At 30.0% G+C, this 20,691-nt stretch overlaps 1 protein-coding gene across 9 annotated transcripts in view; it reads left to right on the forward strand.

The window, feature by feature from the left end:
* Positions 1-20,691, forward strand: part of LOC142324667 (polynucleotide 5'-hydroxyl-kinase NOL9-like) — an 81,405-nt gene that overhangs the window by 24,187 nt on the left and 36,527 nt on the right. For 8 of the 9 annotated variants that reach the window (XR_012756350.1, XR_012756349.1, XM_075365539.1 and 5 more), the window contains exons 2-3: positions 8,435-8,623; positions 10,749-11,930. Coding sequence is in view for 7 of the 9 variants with exons in the window: in XM_075365539.1 (XP_075221654.1) it covers positions 11,459-11,930 (472 nt within the window). In the remaining 2 variants the exon portion in view is untranslated. The remainder of the gene's footprint in view (positions 1-8,434; positions 8,624-10,748; positions 11,931-20,691) is intronic. The other variant, XM_075365540.1, reaches the window with a different exon arrangement.

Raw genomic sequence — 20,691 nt, forward strand, 5'->3', positions numbered from 1 at the left:
ATGATAGGTTTAGTTAGAAAAGAAATGAAGGATCTTACTGTAAATCAGGTTCATAAGTAAAAATGGAGGTGCTCATTGGAGATGTTACATGTTGAAACAAATGAAAAAAACAAGAAATCTTTAATCGTCTACTCTATCTATAAAGTTAGAAAATTAATTTCCTTTGTAATCCTCCAAGCTAAAATATATTTAACATCGTTTAAGAAATGTTTTATTTTACAAGCACTGGAAGAAATACTTATTGCTAGCATTTTGTAAGTATTGTTTTTTATATATTATTATTTTATCATATTATCTTTTTTAGTGTACATTTAGTTTTAGATTTCAAATAACATTCTTTGTAAATAATTTTTGAGTGTTTTTTAGTTTGAAATTTATTTTAATAATAATTGAAGTAAGGAAGTATATTTAAATAGTTTAATTGTGATATAATCTGATGAAACAATTTGAATTTATTTTGTGGCTGGAAGGAAAAACTAAGGAAGAATGAAACTTTTAATGTGCACAAGTTAATAAGTGTTTTCTTAAACATTCATCGTGCATATTTTACTCCCTTAATTTTTTTTTTTTAATTTAACATTAAGTATTATAATTAACATAAAATACTGAATGTAGTAATTAAAAATGATTTTATTTTGATATTGGAAGAAAAGAAATGTTTTTTGTTGATTGTTTGATAACACACGTTAAAGAAACTGCCATTCATTTTTTCATCAATGTTCTCTGTCTATTAAACGAACAGTTAAGATAATACATGACAAATTACAAAAAATTATATTTCCTTCAAATAAATAATTTAAGTAACAGAATCGTTTGATTTGATCTTCATTCATATTTATTTCAGATAAGTGTATGTAGTTGTAGTTTATGTAATTGTAAGTTCATTATTTTAATTCTTTTATGATTTAGTATATTCATTCACTTAACTGTTTAGAATTTATTTTTATCCAAACTACAAACTGTTTAACCAACCTCCCCCTCAATTTAAATGAAAGAAAGCTCAGGATCCCTTTTAGGAAGTGGATTTGAGATCAGCGTTCTTTTAACCAGGTGAAAGCACATAATTGATCGATGACTGTGCATTCATTAGTTTAAATATTGCATCAAAAACTGCTTTTCCACAAGAGATTAATTAGCCTCCCATGAAAAGATTAGACTGGTGGTTTACATAGATGTATATTTCCAGTGGATGCACTTCCATTGATAAAGTTATTCCTTTATTATGTCACTTGTAAGGACATGAGTGTAATTACTCTGTACAGTTTGTTTCTGAATATTTAATTTACAAATAAAAAATAGAATTTTGTAGATCTGATTATTTCGTTACAGAGGTTGTCTTAAATAACATAAACTCATTGTTTTTTTGTCATAGTTTAAATAAATTAGAATTATTGTAATGAAATGAAAAATCTCTCGGTTTAAATCAAAGTGCTTTATAAATGAATATTTAAAGAAGTTATTCTTGACATAAAATATTTTAATTATTTACTTTGTAGAGAAATGAGTTGAGACAGGTCATGAACTAAAGGTTGTAGAGGATTTCATTTTACCTAAATGTTAGTCCTATAACTTTAGTAATTGTAAGCAAACTTGCATGATTGCATTCAGTTTGTTTTTTGAGTACAACTATACCTGAATGGTGTAATCATAATCAGAAATGAAACATTCTGTACAAGAGATAGTAGGAAAAGGAAAGAGTAGAATGATTTCCTGTTGCCTTTAAATACTGAACATTATTGAAATTAAGATGATATTCAGTCTGACAATTGATGTCATCTTCACTTTGTATACCAATGGAATTTGGTAGTATACCAACTGGTAACTCTTTCCAATTAAACTACTTTATATGCGTTACATTATGGCAGAAACTATTGTATAAAGCAAAACGTTAACACATTTCCTTCTGTTATAAAGCAATGCTTTTGCTTTGTAAGGGATTGTTGACTAAGGTTCATTAAGGTCATTAGTTCAAAAGGCAATTTTTTATTTAAGAAAACTGCAAGTATTTAAGGCTTGGAAGTTAAATATCAAGCAGATGATTAAAATAATAAAAAACCATAAGTAAAAAGTTATAAATGTAAAAACTAATTTGCAATACAAAAGATTAAACAGCATTTTATGTAATAATTAAATATATTACTACTATAAAAGGAATATACTGATAATCTGACTGCTGTAAAAGAAATTCAATATAGCTGATCCATGATGCAGGAATTAAGGAATTAATATTTTAATACATAAAATGTATTAAAATTGATAAAATACATTATTATTTCTATATAGTTTTAAGTGAGATGGATGTGTGGAGAATTCTGTGATGGATCTACAGTGTGGGAGGATGTAGGCATTGACCTTGCTCCTGAATAGACCGGAGAGCAGAGAGAAATAGGGTGGGTGTTTTCATTGCAGGCTTATTAAATTTTGAATCTGTTTCTTGATTTTTAAGTATATCAGGAGGACTTGAGTTAATTGAATTGTAGGACAAAATTGCCATTGTTGTGATCAACAATTACGTTGTTGGTATGAGGGTAGTATTTTTAGTGTTTAAAGACTCAATCAAGTAATGATCTGAGTGCTTAATCTAATTGAAATTAGATGTAGGAAGTTTTTTGTGTGAAACCTTCGGTGTTAGAGGAAGGATCAAGTTTCTGCAAATCAGTTCATTTGATAGCTGATGGTTAATTATTTATGAATAAGAAAATCCATCAGATACAGTTCAATAAAAAATAATAACACTCACCTCTCTGTCTAGCATTTTTAGAGCTATAATTCCATCATCAGCAGACAATTCTTATAAAATACACATAATTATAAATAAAATATGTAGTTAAAAATATAATTCTTTTTTTAAAAACCCAAACAGTTAAAATTTTTAACGGATTCTTTATCTTAACCATGATGGATTAGGAAGTATGACAATAGTATGTACATTCTAACGATTTTAATTATAAGTTTTTAAAAAAAACTATATTTTTAAATGTACATTATTTATAATAATTATATGTTTTTTTTTGTAATCTGGTCTGCTATTGACAGGAGTTAAACTCTGAAAGCACTACATACAGTTGTTACCTTTGAGTGTTTTTAACCTTTTATTGAATGTATCTGTTGTCATTAAATATCTATTTGTTAATAATATATATATATACGAGGTGTGTTCAAAAAGTAACAAGAATTTTGAAATTTCAAAATTGTGGGTTGTATTAGTTCAATTCTCGGGATTCTTTTGTTGTTGTATTGGTAAACATGTCTGAAAAGTATCTGTACATTTTTAACCATATTGGATGTTTAGTCTGTTGTCAGCTATCGAAAGTACAACGTATGTTTTGGTATGATTGGCAGTTTTTTATTTGTATAAATGGGTCAGAGAATCTGTATTAAATTTTGCTGTAAGAATGGAATAAAGTGTAGCGATGCTTTAAAAATGTTAAATATTGCTTTTGGTGAGTCTGCTATGAGTAAAGCAAGGGTTTACAAGTGATATAAGTGTTTCTAAGAAGATGTTGAAGATGAGCTCCCTGGACGCCCCAGCACATCAACAACCGATGAAAAGTGGAAAAAATAAAAGAAATGATTATGAATGATCACAATCAGAGAAGTCACTGATGATATTGGGATATCAATTGGCTCATGCCATGAAATTTTTTCAGATGTTTTGGGTATGAAATGTGTGGCAGCAAAATTTGTTCCAAAATATTGAATTTCAAACAAAAACAGCAGCAAATGGAAGTTGCTCAGGACTCTCTAAATGAAGTCAACAACGATGCAGAACTACTGAAAGTAGTAGGCAAGTCATAACAGGTGATGAAACATGGGTTGATGGATATGATGTTGAAACTAAGGCTCAATCGTCCCATTGGAGGCATTCTGGATCACCAAGACTGAAAGAAATCTCTGACAAGTATGGTCGAATGTGAAGGTTATGATCATCATGTTCTTCGATTTTAACGCCATAGTGCATCATGAGTTCTTGTCACAAGGTCAATAAGGAATATTACCTACAAGTTCAATGCTGATTGTGTAAAGCAATTCGAAAAAACACCCACATTTGTGACAAAACAATTCATGTCTTTTGCACCACAATAATGCGCCTGCTTACACTTCATTAATTATTCATTAATTTTTAGCAAATAGCAACACTGAAATGACACCACAGTCGCCATATTTGCCAGACATGGCCCCGCATGACTTTTTTCTATTCCGAAAAATAAAGAGAACCTTAAAGAGCCGTCGTTTTACATCATAGATGAGATTAAAGGCAAATAGCTGAAAGAACTAAACACTATTCCAAAGATCGAGTTCCAGATGTGTTTCGGGGATTGGAAAAAGCACAGGCATAAGTGTATATCTAATGGGTACTATTTTGAAGAGGATAACAACATTAATGTAGACAAATAAATAAAATTCTTTCCAAAAAACAAAAGTTACACACCTTGTGTGTGTATATATATACTAGTAGTCAGCAATTTTATTTTCTTAAATATGTTATTTCAGATAGTTACATTTATAATAATTTTATTTTAAATTTCTGCGTGAGCTCCATGTATTGTATGTAAAATATCCAGGTGGTATTAAATTTTATGCCATATATCTTAGAGCACTTTGGCAGTTATTCCTCAATTGATGTCACACTGATTTGACTTTTTAGTTCATCACAAATCGTAGTTTCATATACAATGTCTTTGACAACTCCTGAAAAGGGAAATCCAAGGAAACTAGGAAATTGGTCCTCCCTGGTGAATCCATTGTCCAGGATTTTTTCCTACAAGTAGTCTCAAACAATTAAATCCAAGTGTGGAGATGTGCTACCTTCTGGAAGAAAGCTTTTGGTTTTGCTGACTGTAGGTTGGTAATGCATAATTCTTAACATGTTGAGAATTGTAGCTCTAGTCATTGTACATACAGTAAAGAAGAATGGTCTAATTACTTCATACAGACATGAATACCACTTTCTAACTTTTGGGCTATCTTATTTTTCTCAAACTCTGGAGAGTTTTCTATACTCCAAATACTCAAAATAGTTTTCTATACTATTTTGGCAATATTATGAGAAGTGTGGGAATGGTGCTTCATCAAAGAAGATTATGTTTTTATGAAAGTGTAGTCTTAGTTGATTTCATTAATGATGCACTAGGCAAAATAATAACAGTGTACAATCATCAGTGTCTATTGCATCTAACAACAGAATTTAGTGCACATGAAGTTTTAAGACCTTATGCAAAGACTTTGTAACTATCAATCATGGTATTCCCAACTCCAAAGTCACACAATGAGTTGATTTACCCAAGCTTCTCTAACTTGAACAAAAATACCTTGATATTTTTGGACTGGCTCCTCTTTCATCACGTTTCCTATGTTTGACACTTCCTGTATCTGTAATTTGAAACTAACTTGTTTGGAATCCTTATCCTGATTGTATTCTAATAGAAAACAAATTTGTTTTCATGAAACCTGTACAATAGCCACTTTGGTAGTCAGATTACATTATTCAGCACCGTGGTGATTATGTTTAGTCAAGGCTATCACAAACTTGTGCAACTGCTCTTATAATCTTAAGCAAAATAGAGGTGGTTGTGTTTGTTTGGTCTTTATTTTATTCATCTGTAAAATGCCCTTGATAATTTGTAACTATTCAGTATCATTATTATTATATGATCTATTTGCGAGTGCTATGTAAATAATCCTGCCAACTGTGAAGCTTAAATTGTAGTTTGGTTCTTTAGAACATGAAATAGTTCTACTACAAAAATTCAAGTGTGTAGAAAGTTTAACCGGACTTATGAGTGAATGAAGAAGTTGTTTGAGTGTTGTATCAATTATTATGAGAAGGGAAAAACAAATACCCGTGACACGTCTGAAAACTTACTTCTATTTTCTGAATGTTAAAACAGAACTTACTCATTAAATTTCTTTAATTGTGGAATTACTTTCAATGCAATATATACATAGAATTGTAAAAAAAGCCTTAAGATATGAACAGTTTTACTTGAAAATCTTCAATTAACTATTATATCCCTGAGCTCACTATAGATGAGTTTTCTTCTGCATTTTAAACAATGGCTTGCATTGCAGAATTTTAAAAATGTTCAAAAAACATAAATCACTGACAGCTGAATTTGTTGAGAACAGAACAAAGTTGAGGATGAAGGCATATAAATAATTAGTTGAATGTCAAAATGGAAAAATAATGTACAATTTTTTCTGTAAAACATCCACATACAAATAGGCCAAACTCAATGACAAAGCTTTCAAGGTTGTGTAAACGTTTTTTATGTATGCTTAGATTAATGAATGAAAACGCTTAACACAAAGCTTTAAAAAAATAAATCATTCCTATAAAATTCACCTGCTAAAAGCATTATCACAGGACAAATTTAGTGCATTGTATATATTTTGATTTAATGCAGACTATTTATGCGGTACATTTAACATTACTTATTTTTTATAGTATTTATTTTAATAAAAATTATAATTTTCATAAAATACTTCTTTTTTTTTGCCAAATGTGTAGTTGTGTTTGTTAGAGACAATTTGAGATCAAGTTTAATTTATTTTTTGTAAATAAACGATTTAATCTTACTTCATTTCCTACAATAACTGAGGTTTCTTTAAGCAATAAATATTAAAACTTAAAAAATAAATATTAATTAAATAATTAATCAGTATGAAAGTGCCAACTCCCACAATCAAACTCAAGATCAGGTGATCAAGAAGACAACATTCCAACCATTACACCTACTTCTGGCATTATTTTGCAGTGTGTGTTTATAGTTAATTGTTAAGTTAAAGTATAAAACTGTATTTACTTTTATTGTTTTCACAACTTAACAAAGAAATGTTAAGTAATAATTTATCAGATTATTACTTTTCTAACTTCATTTAAAATTGAAGTAGATTATATTGGTCTCAAACACTTGACCATTCACAATTCTGTGCAATGGCAAGATAATAAACTAGTTTTGACAGTTGTTAATTAATGTAATCTGTTCTTCAGAACTCAAGATAGACTATTAAACTTTATTTTAATCGATTTTCTTGGTTGAAGTATGAAATGAATGCCTTTTTTAGAGCTATTTGAAAATAAACTGTAAGTTATTGTATGATTTATTTGTTAAAATTATCAACACATTTAAGTTCAAATTATTTAATTCTTAAATAACTCTACGTTAATACAGCCACCCCTTTAAATCTTCTAGAATGATCTGTTTAGAAATAATGTTAAATTTTGAGATTTTAAATGAAAATCACTATAATTAACATTAGGGACAGTATCATTATTTAATGCACAGAAGATAACAAAACATGGTGGGTGTTAAGAGATAAATAATATCATTATAAATTTATACAGTTTCTAGATATTGAAAACTTTGTCATTCATTTATTTAACATTTTTGCATATGTTACACTATGTATAATGTACAAAGGCATTGACAGATGTATGATATTATAATCACATTCTTTGTACATCATATTCATAGAAGATTAAAAAGAGAAATATAATTGAATAAATTCAATTTTGAAGTTCACATAAAATACAGGTTTTTCAAAAAAAATGCATACTTATAAATATTTAAATGTTCCATACGTCTTCAAAATTGCTTTGTGGAAGACTATTTTTATAAAAAGATTAATAGAAATTACTGCTTGCTTTCTAAGTGGTATTTTTCCTTGAAGTAACTGATTTTTTGTTTAAGGCAATGATGCAGTCTTATTCTTAGTGCTAATGCATTGGTATTGGTGTTACGTATCTTAAAGTCTGGAAATCTATGTAGCATTTGAATAAATTGTACATTTCATCCTTGTTTTAATAGATTTAATATTGTTTTTATATTTAATGTGCTAATAAATTTTTGTATTGGTATATGTTCATAACTAGCATGCTGTGTGTAAAATTTGCAACACTAAACTTAACGAAAATAATCTGTGCCATAATCAAAACAAGTAATAAGAGTAGAAGACAAAGTAAAGCAGAAAATATAAAAAGCAGTGAGATTAGCATCTAATTTGTCCACGCAATCCATTTATATACATCGATGGTTTAGATTTATGAAAACGTCCCATTGCTTATCACTTGAATATAAAGAAGTATTAAATGTAATATATGTTTTGCTGGTGAAAGAAATTTAATTTGAAAATGAAAGGATGAAATAAAAAGGTCTTAAGACGAAAAGTTGAGAGAGATTGCTTAATAATCTTGAAAAGGCAAAGATTTGTAGGCTGCATCAAGGTCCAAGTTTATTTAATTTGGTCATTAAGGATGTGTAAGAAGAAAAAACTAGAGAAAAACAAGGCTTGTATAAAATAAATAAATGTAGGATGTAGTATAATAATGCTGATTACAATTAAACATTTTTTTCCTTTTATGAAAATTTAAGTCGATTTGATTCAAAACAATAAAAAAAAATAATATATTGAAAAAAATTTTAATTTCCAGATTGGGAATTTTGTTTGGAAGTTGTCTATTTGTGATACGAAGGATTGCATGTTACAAAGGGTAAAGACTAAAGACGTAGAGTTTTGTGGCAAGGATATCTGTATTAGCACGTTGCTATGTTTACGAAAGAGTGCTGTGTTTCTGGTGTTGTAGGTATTTTCAATACTACTGAGGTCTCATTATTCTAAGGTAACAGTTCGTGTGATACAAGTTTGCATTTTTTTATTTTGGTCATTGTTTTAACTATACGTTGTAAACATTGCATTATACCTCTTCTAACCTTAAAAGTTACTATGTTTAAATTTAAGTAATGGAATTTTTGACTTTTACGTTCGCATACACACTGCAAATTTATTTCCTCTTTATGTTAATTTTAAACTAAAAGTAATGAGATACTGCATGTGTCCTAGTGTTAAAATTATAGTTTCATGTGTTTTGTACAGAGCAAACGTAGAACCTTTTTTTTCGCCATTTAACGTAAAGTAGAATGGATTTAGTTTGGTCAGGTATGGAAGTCGAGAGTTACAGCGTTCAAGTCCTAGTAAAGCCAGTTATTTTTACATGGATTTGAATACTAGATCGTGGATACCGGTGTCCTTTGGTGGTTGGGTTTCAATTAACCACACATCTCAGGAACGGTCGAACTGAGAATGTACAAGACTACACTTCATTTACACTCATACATATCATCCTCATTCATCCTCTGAAGAATTATCTAAACGGTAGTTACCGGAGGCTAAACAGGAAAAAGAAAAAGAAAGTTCGGTCAGGTAAATTTAGCTATTCATTCATAATTGTTGAAAGGCTACAAATGCAATTCCATGCCAGAAACTAGAATGCAGTTGTACAAAAGTCTAGGCTAGAAGAAAGAATATGTGTATTAATATAGATTTCTTTAGAGTGGTTTTAAAGGTTAGTGCATGCTTTCATCTGAACCTTATTTACTGTAGTATACAAAGTTAATTATTTAATATAATATATCAAATTTTATCATAGGTTGAAACTATAATTTTTTTACTGCTGGTGTTTTTCAGGAAATGATAACCTGATAAAAATTAGTTAAGTTTCTAAATATATAAAATGTGTCTCCAGAAGATGGTTTTGAAGTGGTTGTGCAGATTTTAAACAGTTGTGTAGTATCATTGTTGTTGATTTTTTCCATTGTGAAATAGGAAACTTACAATGTGTTATTATTTTTGTTTCTGTTGATTGATTTTAATATGTTGTTTGTCAAATTAGAGAAATTTTGGTATTGTTTGACCATGTTAAGTTTGTTTATAAGATATGCATATTTTGATTAATATTATTGTTTTTATATCCCTTTTCTTTAGGACAAATAGTTAATTCTGTTTTTATGTGTTTTACTTGCTTATTTTCTTTGAATCTGTGGTTGAATTTGAGTTTAGTTTGCTCATATAATGTTTGATAGTCACTGCAGTTTAATTTTTCATGCTAAAGCATTGTGTTTAAATGTGTGTAGTTTTTGATTTTGAAAGTTTCAGAAATTTTCAACAGTTCTGTATGGGTTAGATAATATACAAATATAATTTGGTATGCTTTTAATTTTGTATTAGCGTAGGTATGTAGTATTCATTAACATGTATTAGATTTTAATTTTGTTTAGATTTTTGTTGAATTATTGGTTGATTTTCAATATGATTAAGACAATGCAACAGCATGTGTTTAATATTAATAGGTGTTTTTGGTGATATGTCATAAAGTCTATAAGAGTTTCAGTTGTACTGGAAGGTGTAACACTTAGGTCTTATTATTTCTACTGAGTTATTATTTTTTCATTGGCTTTCTGCAGTAAACTGTCAATTGAGGGAGTTGTGTGAGATGTCTGTGAGGATTGTTTGGTTTGCCATTGACTGTGTTGCCATGAGTATATATTGTCTGAATTTTCCCATCTTTACACGTTTGTTTTTTAGTGCGTTGAAATAAATTTGTATTGCAAGACACTAGAAATGAGTGATTCTATCAGTAGGCTGGGTTTAGTGTATTATTATGAGTATATATTATTTTTCTGTTTAGCATCTGTTAATTGGTTTCTGTTTAACACCTCAAAATACTTTTTCTGAATATTCTATTCTATGTAATGAATTTAACAATCAACTTTTTCTTTGGTATTAAGTTCTATTTTTAATGGATTTATTTGATAGTACAAATTTTTTATGTGTGTTCATGGAAGCATATGTATATGGTTGATTTTATATGTATAGTCTGAAAAAATATTACCGATGTTGTGCCACATGAGCTTGAGTATTTTAACAATATATTTCTTAAAATATTAATGTTATTTAATTTGTTGCAGGAAAATAACCTTATGCAGAATGAAAATAAGAAATAATATTAATGATGGGAAAGGTAAAAAATGTTTAAAACATACTAAAACTGTGAAACATTTTATTACAAAATCCAAAAATTCAAAAATTAAATTACAGACTAAAAAATTGTTTAGTTTACAACATCAAATTTTAACTGTTTTAAGGAAAGCTGATAAATTTAAATTGAAAGAAAAGAAATCTTTAAAAAAAGAAAATTATTTAATGATGATACACAAGCACTCAAAAAGTTGAAACAATCCAATTTAGAAAATTTTAAGAGTAATGTATTAGAAAGTGATAATTCTAAAAATGTTAATATTATTGTAGAAACAAGTGAACATTTTCATAATAGTTATGATACGGCAAATGTGACTAATTGTCAGAATGAAGTAAACCGTAAGAAGAAGCATAAACATAAAGTATGTGGCAAAACTAAAAATGAATCGCAACAAAAATTTTCTTCAAACAAAAGTATGGAAGATGGAATAAATCTTCCATGTTCATCTTCCGATTTATTGCAGCCTTCTGTGTCAAAATTAAGTATTAATAAAAATGAATTAACAGGTTTTTCATATAATTGTGATGAAGCCAGTAATGAAGATAACTGTATTAATGAACACAATGATACTTATAATAAGGAACGTGAACAATTATTTAATAATAAAAATAGTGGTAAAACCATGTTTTACTGTCATTAATGCATCCATTTTCATTATATCTAATCGGTGTGCTTGAAATAGAAGTGTTGGTTGGAAGTATCAATGTACTTGGTTATACTATTGATAGATTATCTGGAAAACAGATATTGTACTCGCCTAGAGGTGTTGGTCATTTGTGCATTACAACAAAAGAAAAAGAGGAATTAGATGATATTTCTTTACAACATATATTAGGATTTGGAATATCTGAAGAAAAAGTTAATAGTATAACTACAAAATTTAATAATAATTTTGTTATGCTGATTTTAAATAAGGAAAGAGGTGATATTTCCTCAATAATTTGGCCAAAGTTTGTCGAAAGATATTCAGAACAGATTTTATTACCATCATTATATTCAGGAAATGAAATTGAGAATGTGTTACAGAGTGCATTCCAGGTACACTCACAAAATACTAAATTGTATCGTGAAATGCTAGAATGGAACAATATTCTAACTCATGTGAAAGGAGGTATGTAATTATTAAGTTAATTTTCTGTTTATTTTTATGAAGATTGTAATCTTGAAATTTATCATTACTGGTGACTGTAGTAAATTTTTTTAACTTGAAAAACTTCTTTTCAGTTTTTTAAAATTACTGTTTTTTTTATATAATGTAAAACCTTAAAAAAGAGGAAACCATTGAAATGCAAGAAACATTTTCTGCATTAAAAAAATTTGATGGTTATTACTTTTAATGGGGACTCTTTTGTATAGATGGGACTGTAAATATATGTCACCGAAGTTTTATCAATTTATTTGTTGAAAGCACTTATTAAATTATCTGATTTATACTTTCAGCCAAGAATTTTGACTACAATTACCTGAAAAATGACCCAGCTTTTTCATAAGTATACTTTTCTTTATATTGTATCTTTGACCGGTGAGAATATTTTTCTTTTCCATTCTACTAATGTCATTGGCTTTGCTGCAAAATTGATGTTATATTTTGCTTTACTTTTTAAGTATTCAATTCTTAAAAATTTGAATAATTTTTTTACCATTTTTCCAGCTTTGATTTATTTTCACATTTATATTTACTACATTTTTATTTTAATTGTTACATGTTTGTGTTTTAAAACAGTGATATTTTAAAGTGATATAAAATTTGGTGTGCTGTATGTAATTCTATATTATATTTTACTCGTAATTAGTGTTTTATACTTGATATAAAATTTTACTTAAAATAAATGAAATTCAAATGAAAATACTATTTAAAAAACATTTAAACCTTTGAAACAACTAATACAGTGTGTGAGCAACTTAAAACCGATCTGAGCCAACTTGAACTGCAGTTATTTGAGGATCACCTTTAATGCTCTTAATACCACCATTACTGATTGTATATGTTACTACTTTTGTCTATTATTGTGAGTTGGTAAATTTTTCATGTTGTAGTGGAGTATCGTTTTATTCTTTACAATTGTGTTTTTCTAAATAGCCTTATTCGATTGAGGAAAGGGTTGCTGTTGTGGAAGCTTATGTGTGTTCTGGATCCTTTCAAGAAACATGTCAAATATTCTCTGAAAAATTTTCAATTGCTAATAACGAAAGCAAGAAGTAGTACACATGATTTGGTTAAAAAATAGTACAACAATGTCGTTTTCAAAACAAAACAAAATAGGCAGCCTTTTGTTAGTAGTCCAGAAGTCGGAGCCAATATTCAAAGAAGAATTTCTGCCAGTCTGAAAAAAAATTTGTATGATTTATTAAAACAAGTGTGTAAAATACATATCTTACCATAAGTTCTTCATGATTTAAATTTTAAACCATATGTGTAACAGTTCTCCAAACAAATTAAGAGAATGGACAAACTGAAACTTGTTACAACTGGCTTTTCAAAAACATTGTTAATAGACAGATAGACCCGATGCTGTATTTCACATCAGGCAATGCTGGTTTCACGAGGCATGTTAATTTACACAACATTAGGTACTGGGTGATTGAAAATCCTCATAAGATGTTTGAGCATTCACTTAACATTGAGAAAATTGGTGTGTAATGTGCTGTTTCTGGTAATTGTATATTGGAGCCAATATTATTTGACCAGCCTTATCAGTACATAAGTGCATTGTACAGTTGTGAAGAATTGTATGCTCAGCTAACAGATAGGAAAAAGAGTAGAGCTTCTTCCAGCAAGACAGAGCAATGTGTCACACATCAAAGAGTTCAGTAGCATGTGTTCATTTTTTCATTTACAGAAGAATGAACTATCAGCAGAACTCTCTGCTAGATAAATTTGTTGGTGGAGGTCACCAGCTGGTGACTTCTGTGTTCCCCAAATTTGTCTAGTTGCAATTTTTTTCCTTGGGGCTATTTGAAAGATAGAGTTTATGAATCAAATTGCCACAGTATTGATGAACTGAATGTGAACATTCAACAAGAAATTGTTGTCATTGACAGCAACGTATTGTATCAGATGACTTGCAATATCACTTGAGCACAAAAGTGTACATCTGTGCTTATTTTGAATATCTTTTCAAAAATATGGCAAGTATGTTAACTTTTGCCAATGTAAATTTAATTTAAAATTAAATTCAGAATCATGTTTAAGAGTGGAAATAGCCTATTTTGTACAATTCATTTTAGAATTCTGTGTACTAGAAAACATATAATGTATTAAAACATCACGCCTGCAAGGCTGGGAAAGAATTATCTATTATTGATGTTACATATTTTTCCTTCATTTAACTCCTGTAATTGTAAAGTAAAATATTTTCTTTTATTTCCACTTTATAAAAGAAAATATCTAATAAAAAGTAAAATAAGCTTTCCAATTCTGCTTTATTAAGGGCCTTATCCATTATGATGTGATTGCATCTGAAATTTTTAGCATTATATTGAGAGGTTGCATAGAAAGGTTTTACTGTACGTGGTTTTATACCTTTAAACTGTACATGTAGCATTACAAGTCCTTGATTAGGTGCATTAAACTTGTGGAATGTGTACTCCACAGTGAACAGATTGATTTATATAGACCCACGGTTTGGTGTAGTGGTGAATGTGTCACATGGTGGTGTGTGCAAATCAGCTGACTTTGAAGTCGAGAGTTCCAATGTTCAAATCCTAGTAAAGGCTAGTTTTAAACAAATTTGAACACTAGATCATGGATTCCGGTGTTCTTTGGTGGTTGGGTTTCAATTAACCACACATTCACACTCACACGTATCATCCTCATTCATCATCTGAAGTAATACCTGACAGTGATTCCTGGAGGCTAAACAGGAACAAAAGAAAAAAAAAAGATTTATTTACATCAACATTCTATACTATTTTACATTAGGTAGTAGAGGATCTATTTCACCTTTATGTTTATGTTAGAAGTAGAACTTTCACTTCTTTGAGTGAAAGTTCTACTTCTAACCAACCAGCAGAGTTGCTGGTTGGTAAATTTCTAAATTTGTTGGTAAATTTTTGATGTGATTTATGATTCTTTCAATTGTGATTCATTATCATAATGTAAAATAGTAGAAAACTTCTTAGCTCTCTCAGCTTAATACATTTCATTTTAGTAATATGCATGCTAGGTTTTATTATTTATTGCTAAAATAAAGATTGAAATTGTTTATACTAAATTTACTTAATTCATGAAGGGTTTTGTTTTTTTATAAATCATTCTGCATTTTTATTTTTAATTGTGTGGAACATATATAATGCATTTATTTATGAAAATATTTTTATTTATGAAATTTATTGGAAATTTATTTTATTTATGAAATATAAATGGAAATAAACTGATTAACCGAATGAATAATAACTGTAATATAAATTTACATTTTTACTCCGTAACTTATCATTCTAAAGAGATATGACTGAGATTGATCTGATATTTATATGGAACATCAGTAATTGAAAAATGTTTCTTTACCCTACTGTAATTCACATTATGCTTAAGTTTAGATCTAATATATTGTTGTGTTGTTGAGTGCTGCTCTACGGGCGGTTGCTGAAATAACACGGAGAGCTGGCAGTTCAATTCAGATGCAGAGCTCATACAGTTAACATGATACATAATCAGTAGATTCAACCAGAACAATTACAGATTTTAATTTATACAATTCAGTTATATTTAATTATGTTCGTTGTTAAAAATTCAGTTTAGTTAATAAGCAGTGATTAATAGTGGTTAATATCCAGTGATAAGATATTGTTAAATAAAATTCTATACAATTGAATTTAGTGGGATTCATTTGTTCCCCAACATATATTATGTACTAGTAATTTGATCATATCACGATAATTTATTTTTGATAAATATTTTATAAGTATTTTAAAAATTAATTAAGTATTTTAATAATTTATTTTCAGAATATAGTGTGATGATGTAATGGAGATAAAAGTTTGTTATTATCAAGTAATATGTTTTTTCAATCCTCTAGATTAGCATTTCTCAATCTCTGGGAGTCACGGTGATATGAAAGGGAGATCGCAATAGCCTTCTACTTTACATGTAAACAATACCATTCTACCACTGATCAAATGATCAGCTTAGAGGACGTTATATATAACAGCTTCATTAAAAGGAAACATTGTGTCGGAGTCTTCTTTGATCTTCAGAAGGCTTTCGATATGACCTGGCGTCATGGTATAATGCTCCAGATACATGAATGGGGCATTTGTGGCAATCTGCCTATACTGCTCAGCAACTATATGAATGACTGTACCTTCCAAGTACGCGTCAACAATGAATATTCATGTGAAAGAATCTTGGAAAATGGCATACCGCAGGGTTCGCCGTTGAGCAGTACCTTGTTTACCATTGCCATTAATAAATTGATATTAGCCATTTAGCCATTCCAGTAGAAATCAGCAAAAGCGTCTATGTTGATGATCTGGCAATTATGTATGCCAGCAACAAGACTGCTATGGTGAGGTACAAATTGCAACGAGCGATCAATGCTCTAAATGAAGTTGCAAGGAATAACGGATTCCAATTCTCACCAGAAAAAAGTGCTGTGTACACTTTTGTAGGAAGAGAATTCCTCATCAAAGTCCTGCGTTGACAATTGATGATAATCCAATACAATATAAAGAAAATGTAAGATATTTAGGACTAGTATTGGATAAATCCCTTACATGGGGATTACATATACAGGACTTGAGTGATAGATGCAAAAGAGCCCTACCAAAACATTATAAAATGTCTATCGAACTTAAATTGGGGATCAGACAAAGAGACATTATTGAGATTGTATAAAGCATTGGTTCAATCTAAACTAGACTATGGATGTATCGTATATTCATCCGCTAGAAAGTCGCATTTAAAAAAGTTAGACGTAGTTCATAATAACGGAATAAGATATGCAACTGGCGCTTTCTGTACAAGTCCGGCGGCTAGTCTGATGTCTGAAGTCGGAATAATGCCACTACATTATAGAAGAGAGATCCTTTTACTAAGATACGCAGAAAATATTTGGGCTTATCCTGCCCATATAAATAATAAACTTTTCAATAACCATCCTATGGCTGCATTATACGAACGTCGTGCTACCTATTCCAGACCAGCCGGAATTAGGTACCACGAATTAAGAAGTAAATACGAAATTGCCATTCCAGATACATTGGCAATTTCTACTAGAGAAATACCGCCATGGCTCTTGGCAGCGGTAAATACAAGTTTGGATCTCTCTCAAGGAGAAATAAAAAAGAAACCAGCAGTGATCATCCAACAGGAATTTTTGGCAACCGTCAGTAGTTACGAAGATCATATTAGAATTTATACTGATGGTTCTAAAACCGAACATGGTGTTGGATGCTCAATACATGTAAATAGAGAAGCCCACTTTTGGAAACTGCCAGATGTGGCCAGTGTCTACACGGCAGAACTCACTGCAATTATGCAAGCTCTTCGCTACACTGAACACTATTGCGAAGAGAGAGTGTTAATATGTTCCGATTCTTTAAGTGCACTTGTCGCAATTCGGAACAAGAACATTAAGGATGTCCTAATTGCAAACATCCTGTCCATTTTATACGTTCTAAAACAACGAGGACAGCGATGCGTATTTGTATGGACTCCGGGGCATGCTGGTATTACAGGTAATGAAATCGCAGACGAAGCTGCCAGAAAGGCAACAGTCTGCGATGATTTGGATGCATCCTGTAAGAGTGGCAGATGTTAAAAACCGTCTAACAAACATAGTAAAAAACAAGTGGAATGCTGAATGGAGGAGTTTAAATACAAAATTAAACTCAGTAAAAACTTCTCCTTATAAATGGAAAAGCGACTTTAAGTTGACTCGCCGTGAACAAGTAGCAGTGACCAGACTTAGAATCGGTCACACGCGATTAACAAATTTATATATGTTAACCAGCGAAGTGAGACCAATGTGCGGTGTTTGTAATAAAACACTGACAATCAAGCATCTAATAGAAGAGTGTACCATATATGAGGACCTCAGAAAGAGGTTCCGTCTTAGAAATAATATTAGTGCTGATCTGGGATAATGGAAATGAAGAAAATATAGTTGCATTTTTACACGCCAGTGGACTTCTTAAAAGTCTATAAAATGAAAGTTTAAAGTTGTGATAAAAGAATCTCTAAGGGGTAGTTTTTTATATATATAAAGAAAGAAATGGTATTGATAAGTTGAAATTTTAATTTCATGGTCTTTTGAGAACCTTATCTCAAATTTTAATATCGGGGCCCTTTACACCCCATAAGTGTTTGTGATTGTCCTTGTCTTTTATGTCTTAATGTTTATTGTGAAGTTTGTGTTTTTAAATAAAATGTAAGGGCCCTTTACACCCTTACATATGACGATCCTGATGGAGATAATAATTTCTTTTAAAGAATGTGACGAGGGCTAATGACCTTAGCAGTCGATGCCCGTAAAAATTCAGAAAAAAAAAACAATAATGAAATCATTTTATGGGAAAAAAAATCATTTATTATAAAGTTTCCCCATACATTGATCAATGTTAGAAACACACAAAAGAAAATTGTTTTCAAGTTATAAAAGTCATTCCTATAGTTAGTTTTTAGTGCAACCATAGATGAAAAATCCTTTTTGCAGAGGTAAGATGTGGTGGAAGAGATTAATATTTTCAGTGCTTCTTTTACTAAATTTCCATATTCACTTCGACAAGTAAACTAAAATGTATCTAAATCTTCACAACATCTGAATTGTAGTTGCAATGTTTTATCAGTAGATATTTTAATGGGCTGGTTATGAATCTCAACTGGTAACTTAGCAGTAAATGAATTCAATACCCATCTCTTTGAGAAGTGATTTTTTATCTTTTGGTAAATACTCTGCAGACTGAATTTTTTGCTCGCACAAGTACATATTCATGCTAACCAAACTGTGGTGAATGTGTCTCTTATTCATCCAAACTTTTCTCAGTATAATTGGAAGTGAGTGAAAAAATATCAAAATGTTTGCTTTGAAGGCAAATAATCCAGATATCAAGCTTCTTGATGAAAGCATGAACTTTGTCTGATAAAATATTTTGATCAGGCACTTGTAAATTCACATCCAAGTCGTTTTAAATTCAAAAATACATATGTTGGGTTAAGTTTGCTGTTAGTTATGTAAGTTAACAGTAGCATATACTTGTTATTCTGTAACAGAATTGAGAATGGCATTCGTTTATCCTGGAAAAATATTAACTCATCTTGCTATTTCAATAACCGGTTAACACTTTCCCCTGTGATAACCATCTGACCTATATGGAAAAAAAGAAATATTTTCTTTTCGCCCATTTCATCGCATAGTTCAGCAAGCAGCCTATTCTGTAACAGTCAGCTATTAATAAAATTAACCATTTTTACAGCTTTACTAAGTTGATTTTGAGATTTTTCAGAATTTTTTTGTGGTAAGAGCATGTCTGTGAAAGAAGCACTGTGTCCATTCCACCCTTGGTATAAGACAGAGCTTTTCATTTTTTCAGAAATTCAGTTCTTTCCTGTTATCATCTTGGCACCACCACTACATTCTGCAATACATTTTGTCCAATCTATGTTATAGTTTTTAGTACTTTCATAAAAAAAAAAAAAAAAACATCAAAAAACATTGTCCTGACCAGGTATTATTGATTTGCAAAACAACATATTTTCTTTGATTGATCTGTCCTTATCGCATTCATATCTCACAAAACATAAGAACTGAGAAATGTCTGCTATATCTGTTGATTCATCAAACTGAATACTAAAAAATTCACTTGAACTTACTTGCTGAATTATCTGATCATGAACATTGGCAGCCATGTCAACGACTCTCCTTGATACTGTTTCATTAGAAATGACACATTTTTTCAATTCTTTTGCTTCTTTGATGCCTATTAAAATACTGACCATATCAGTTGCAGCAGGCAGTATGAGGTTTTCTGCGATTTTATGGGGTTTAGACATATTAGCCATAGTTAATGCTATGAGGTAAGATAAGATGCTTCAAGTGTACTTATATCAGTATAGCTTGATTTACAAATAGAAGCTTGCTAATTTCTCAAAGTATGTAATCTTTAAAAAAATGTCAACAGGTTGCTTTTATGATCCAGTTGTTTAGTTTCAAAGTGTCGAATTAATTTTGATAGCTTCATTCTTACATTGGAGAGGACTTGAAAGCCACAGTGTGGCTTTCGATTGAATGTGGTAAAACCGCAATTTAAATAACTTTCATTGTACAATCTTGCCTTTTTACCAGGCAATTCAATGGATGTAGATGGCTTACTTCATTTTTTCAAAAATTATCTATCCATTTTGCATAAGAATTTAATTGAAAAAAAGTTACACTGTTTGACAACACTGAAACTAAAATTATTTTAAATGAAACTACACTTTTAAAAACTGTAAGGCACCAGATACTTGCTTTGCATTCGAAACTAAACGGACATTCTGCAATCCCTTATGCCTTTTCTATACTGCTGTGAGCATGATGTGTTCAAGCGTGTATCACATGCATGTTTGAACATAACGTCTTAATAGTGAATATTATGCAAGCAGACTAAATTACAAGGAGCACGTACATATCAAGTTGGAACCTGTAAATTGCTTAGTTTTTGTACTTCATACATGCGTGTTCATACCTGTTGCTATTAGTGCAGCTAAAATAGTTTTAATTAAGTTTTATTGGGTTGAGGTTGGGGGTTGTGAAATATTCATTATATATTCTTTTTATTTTTTGGGGGTCATAAAATTAAAACAAACTTGAAATATTTGATCTAAATATCTCCTAACAATGATATTTTTCTCTGGCTCCTGTACTGTATGCTTTTCAGAAGTTTCCAGTAGA

Source organism: Lycorma delicatula, chromosome 5 (assembly GCF_047948215.1).
Source record: "Lycorma delicatula isolate Av1 chromosome 5, ASM4794821v1, whole genome shotgun sequence".
Classification (NCBI taxonomy): Eukaryota; Metazoa; Arthropoda; class Insecta; order Hemiptera; family Fulgoridae; genus Lycorma; species Lycorma delicatula.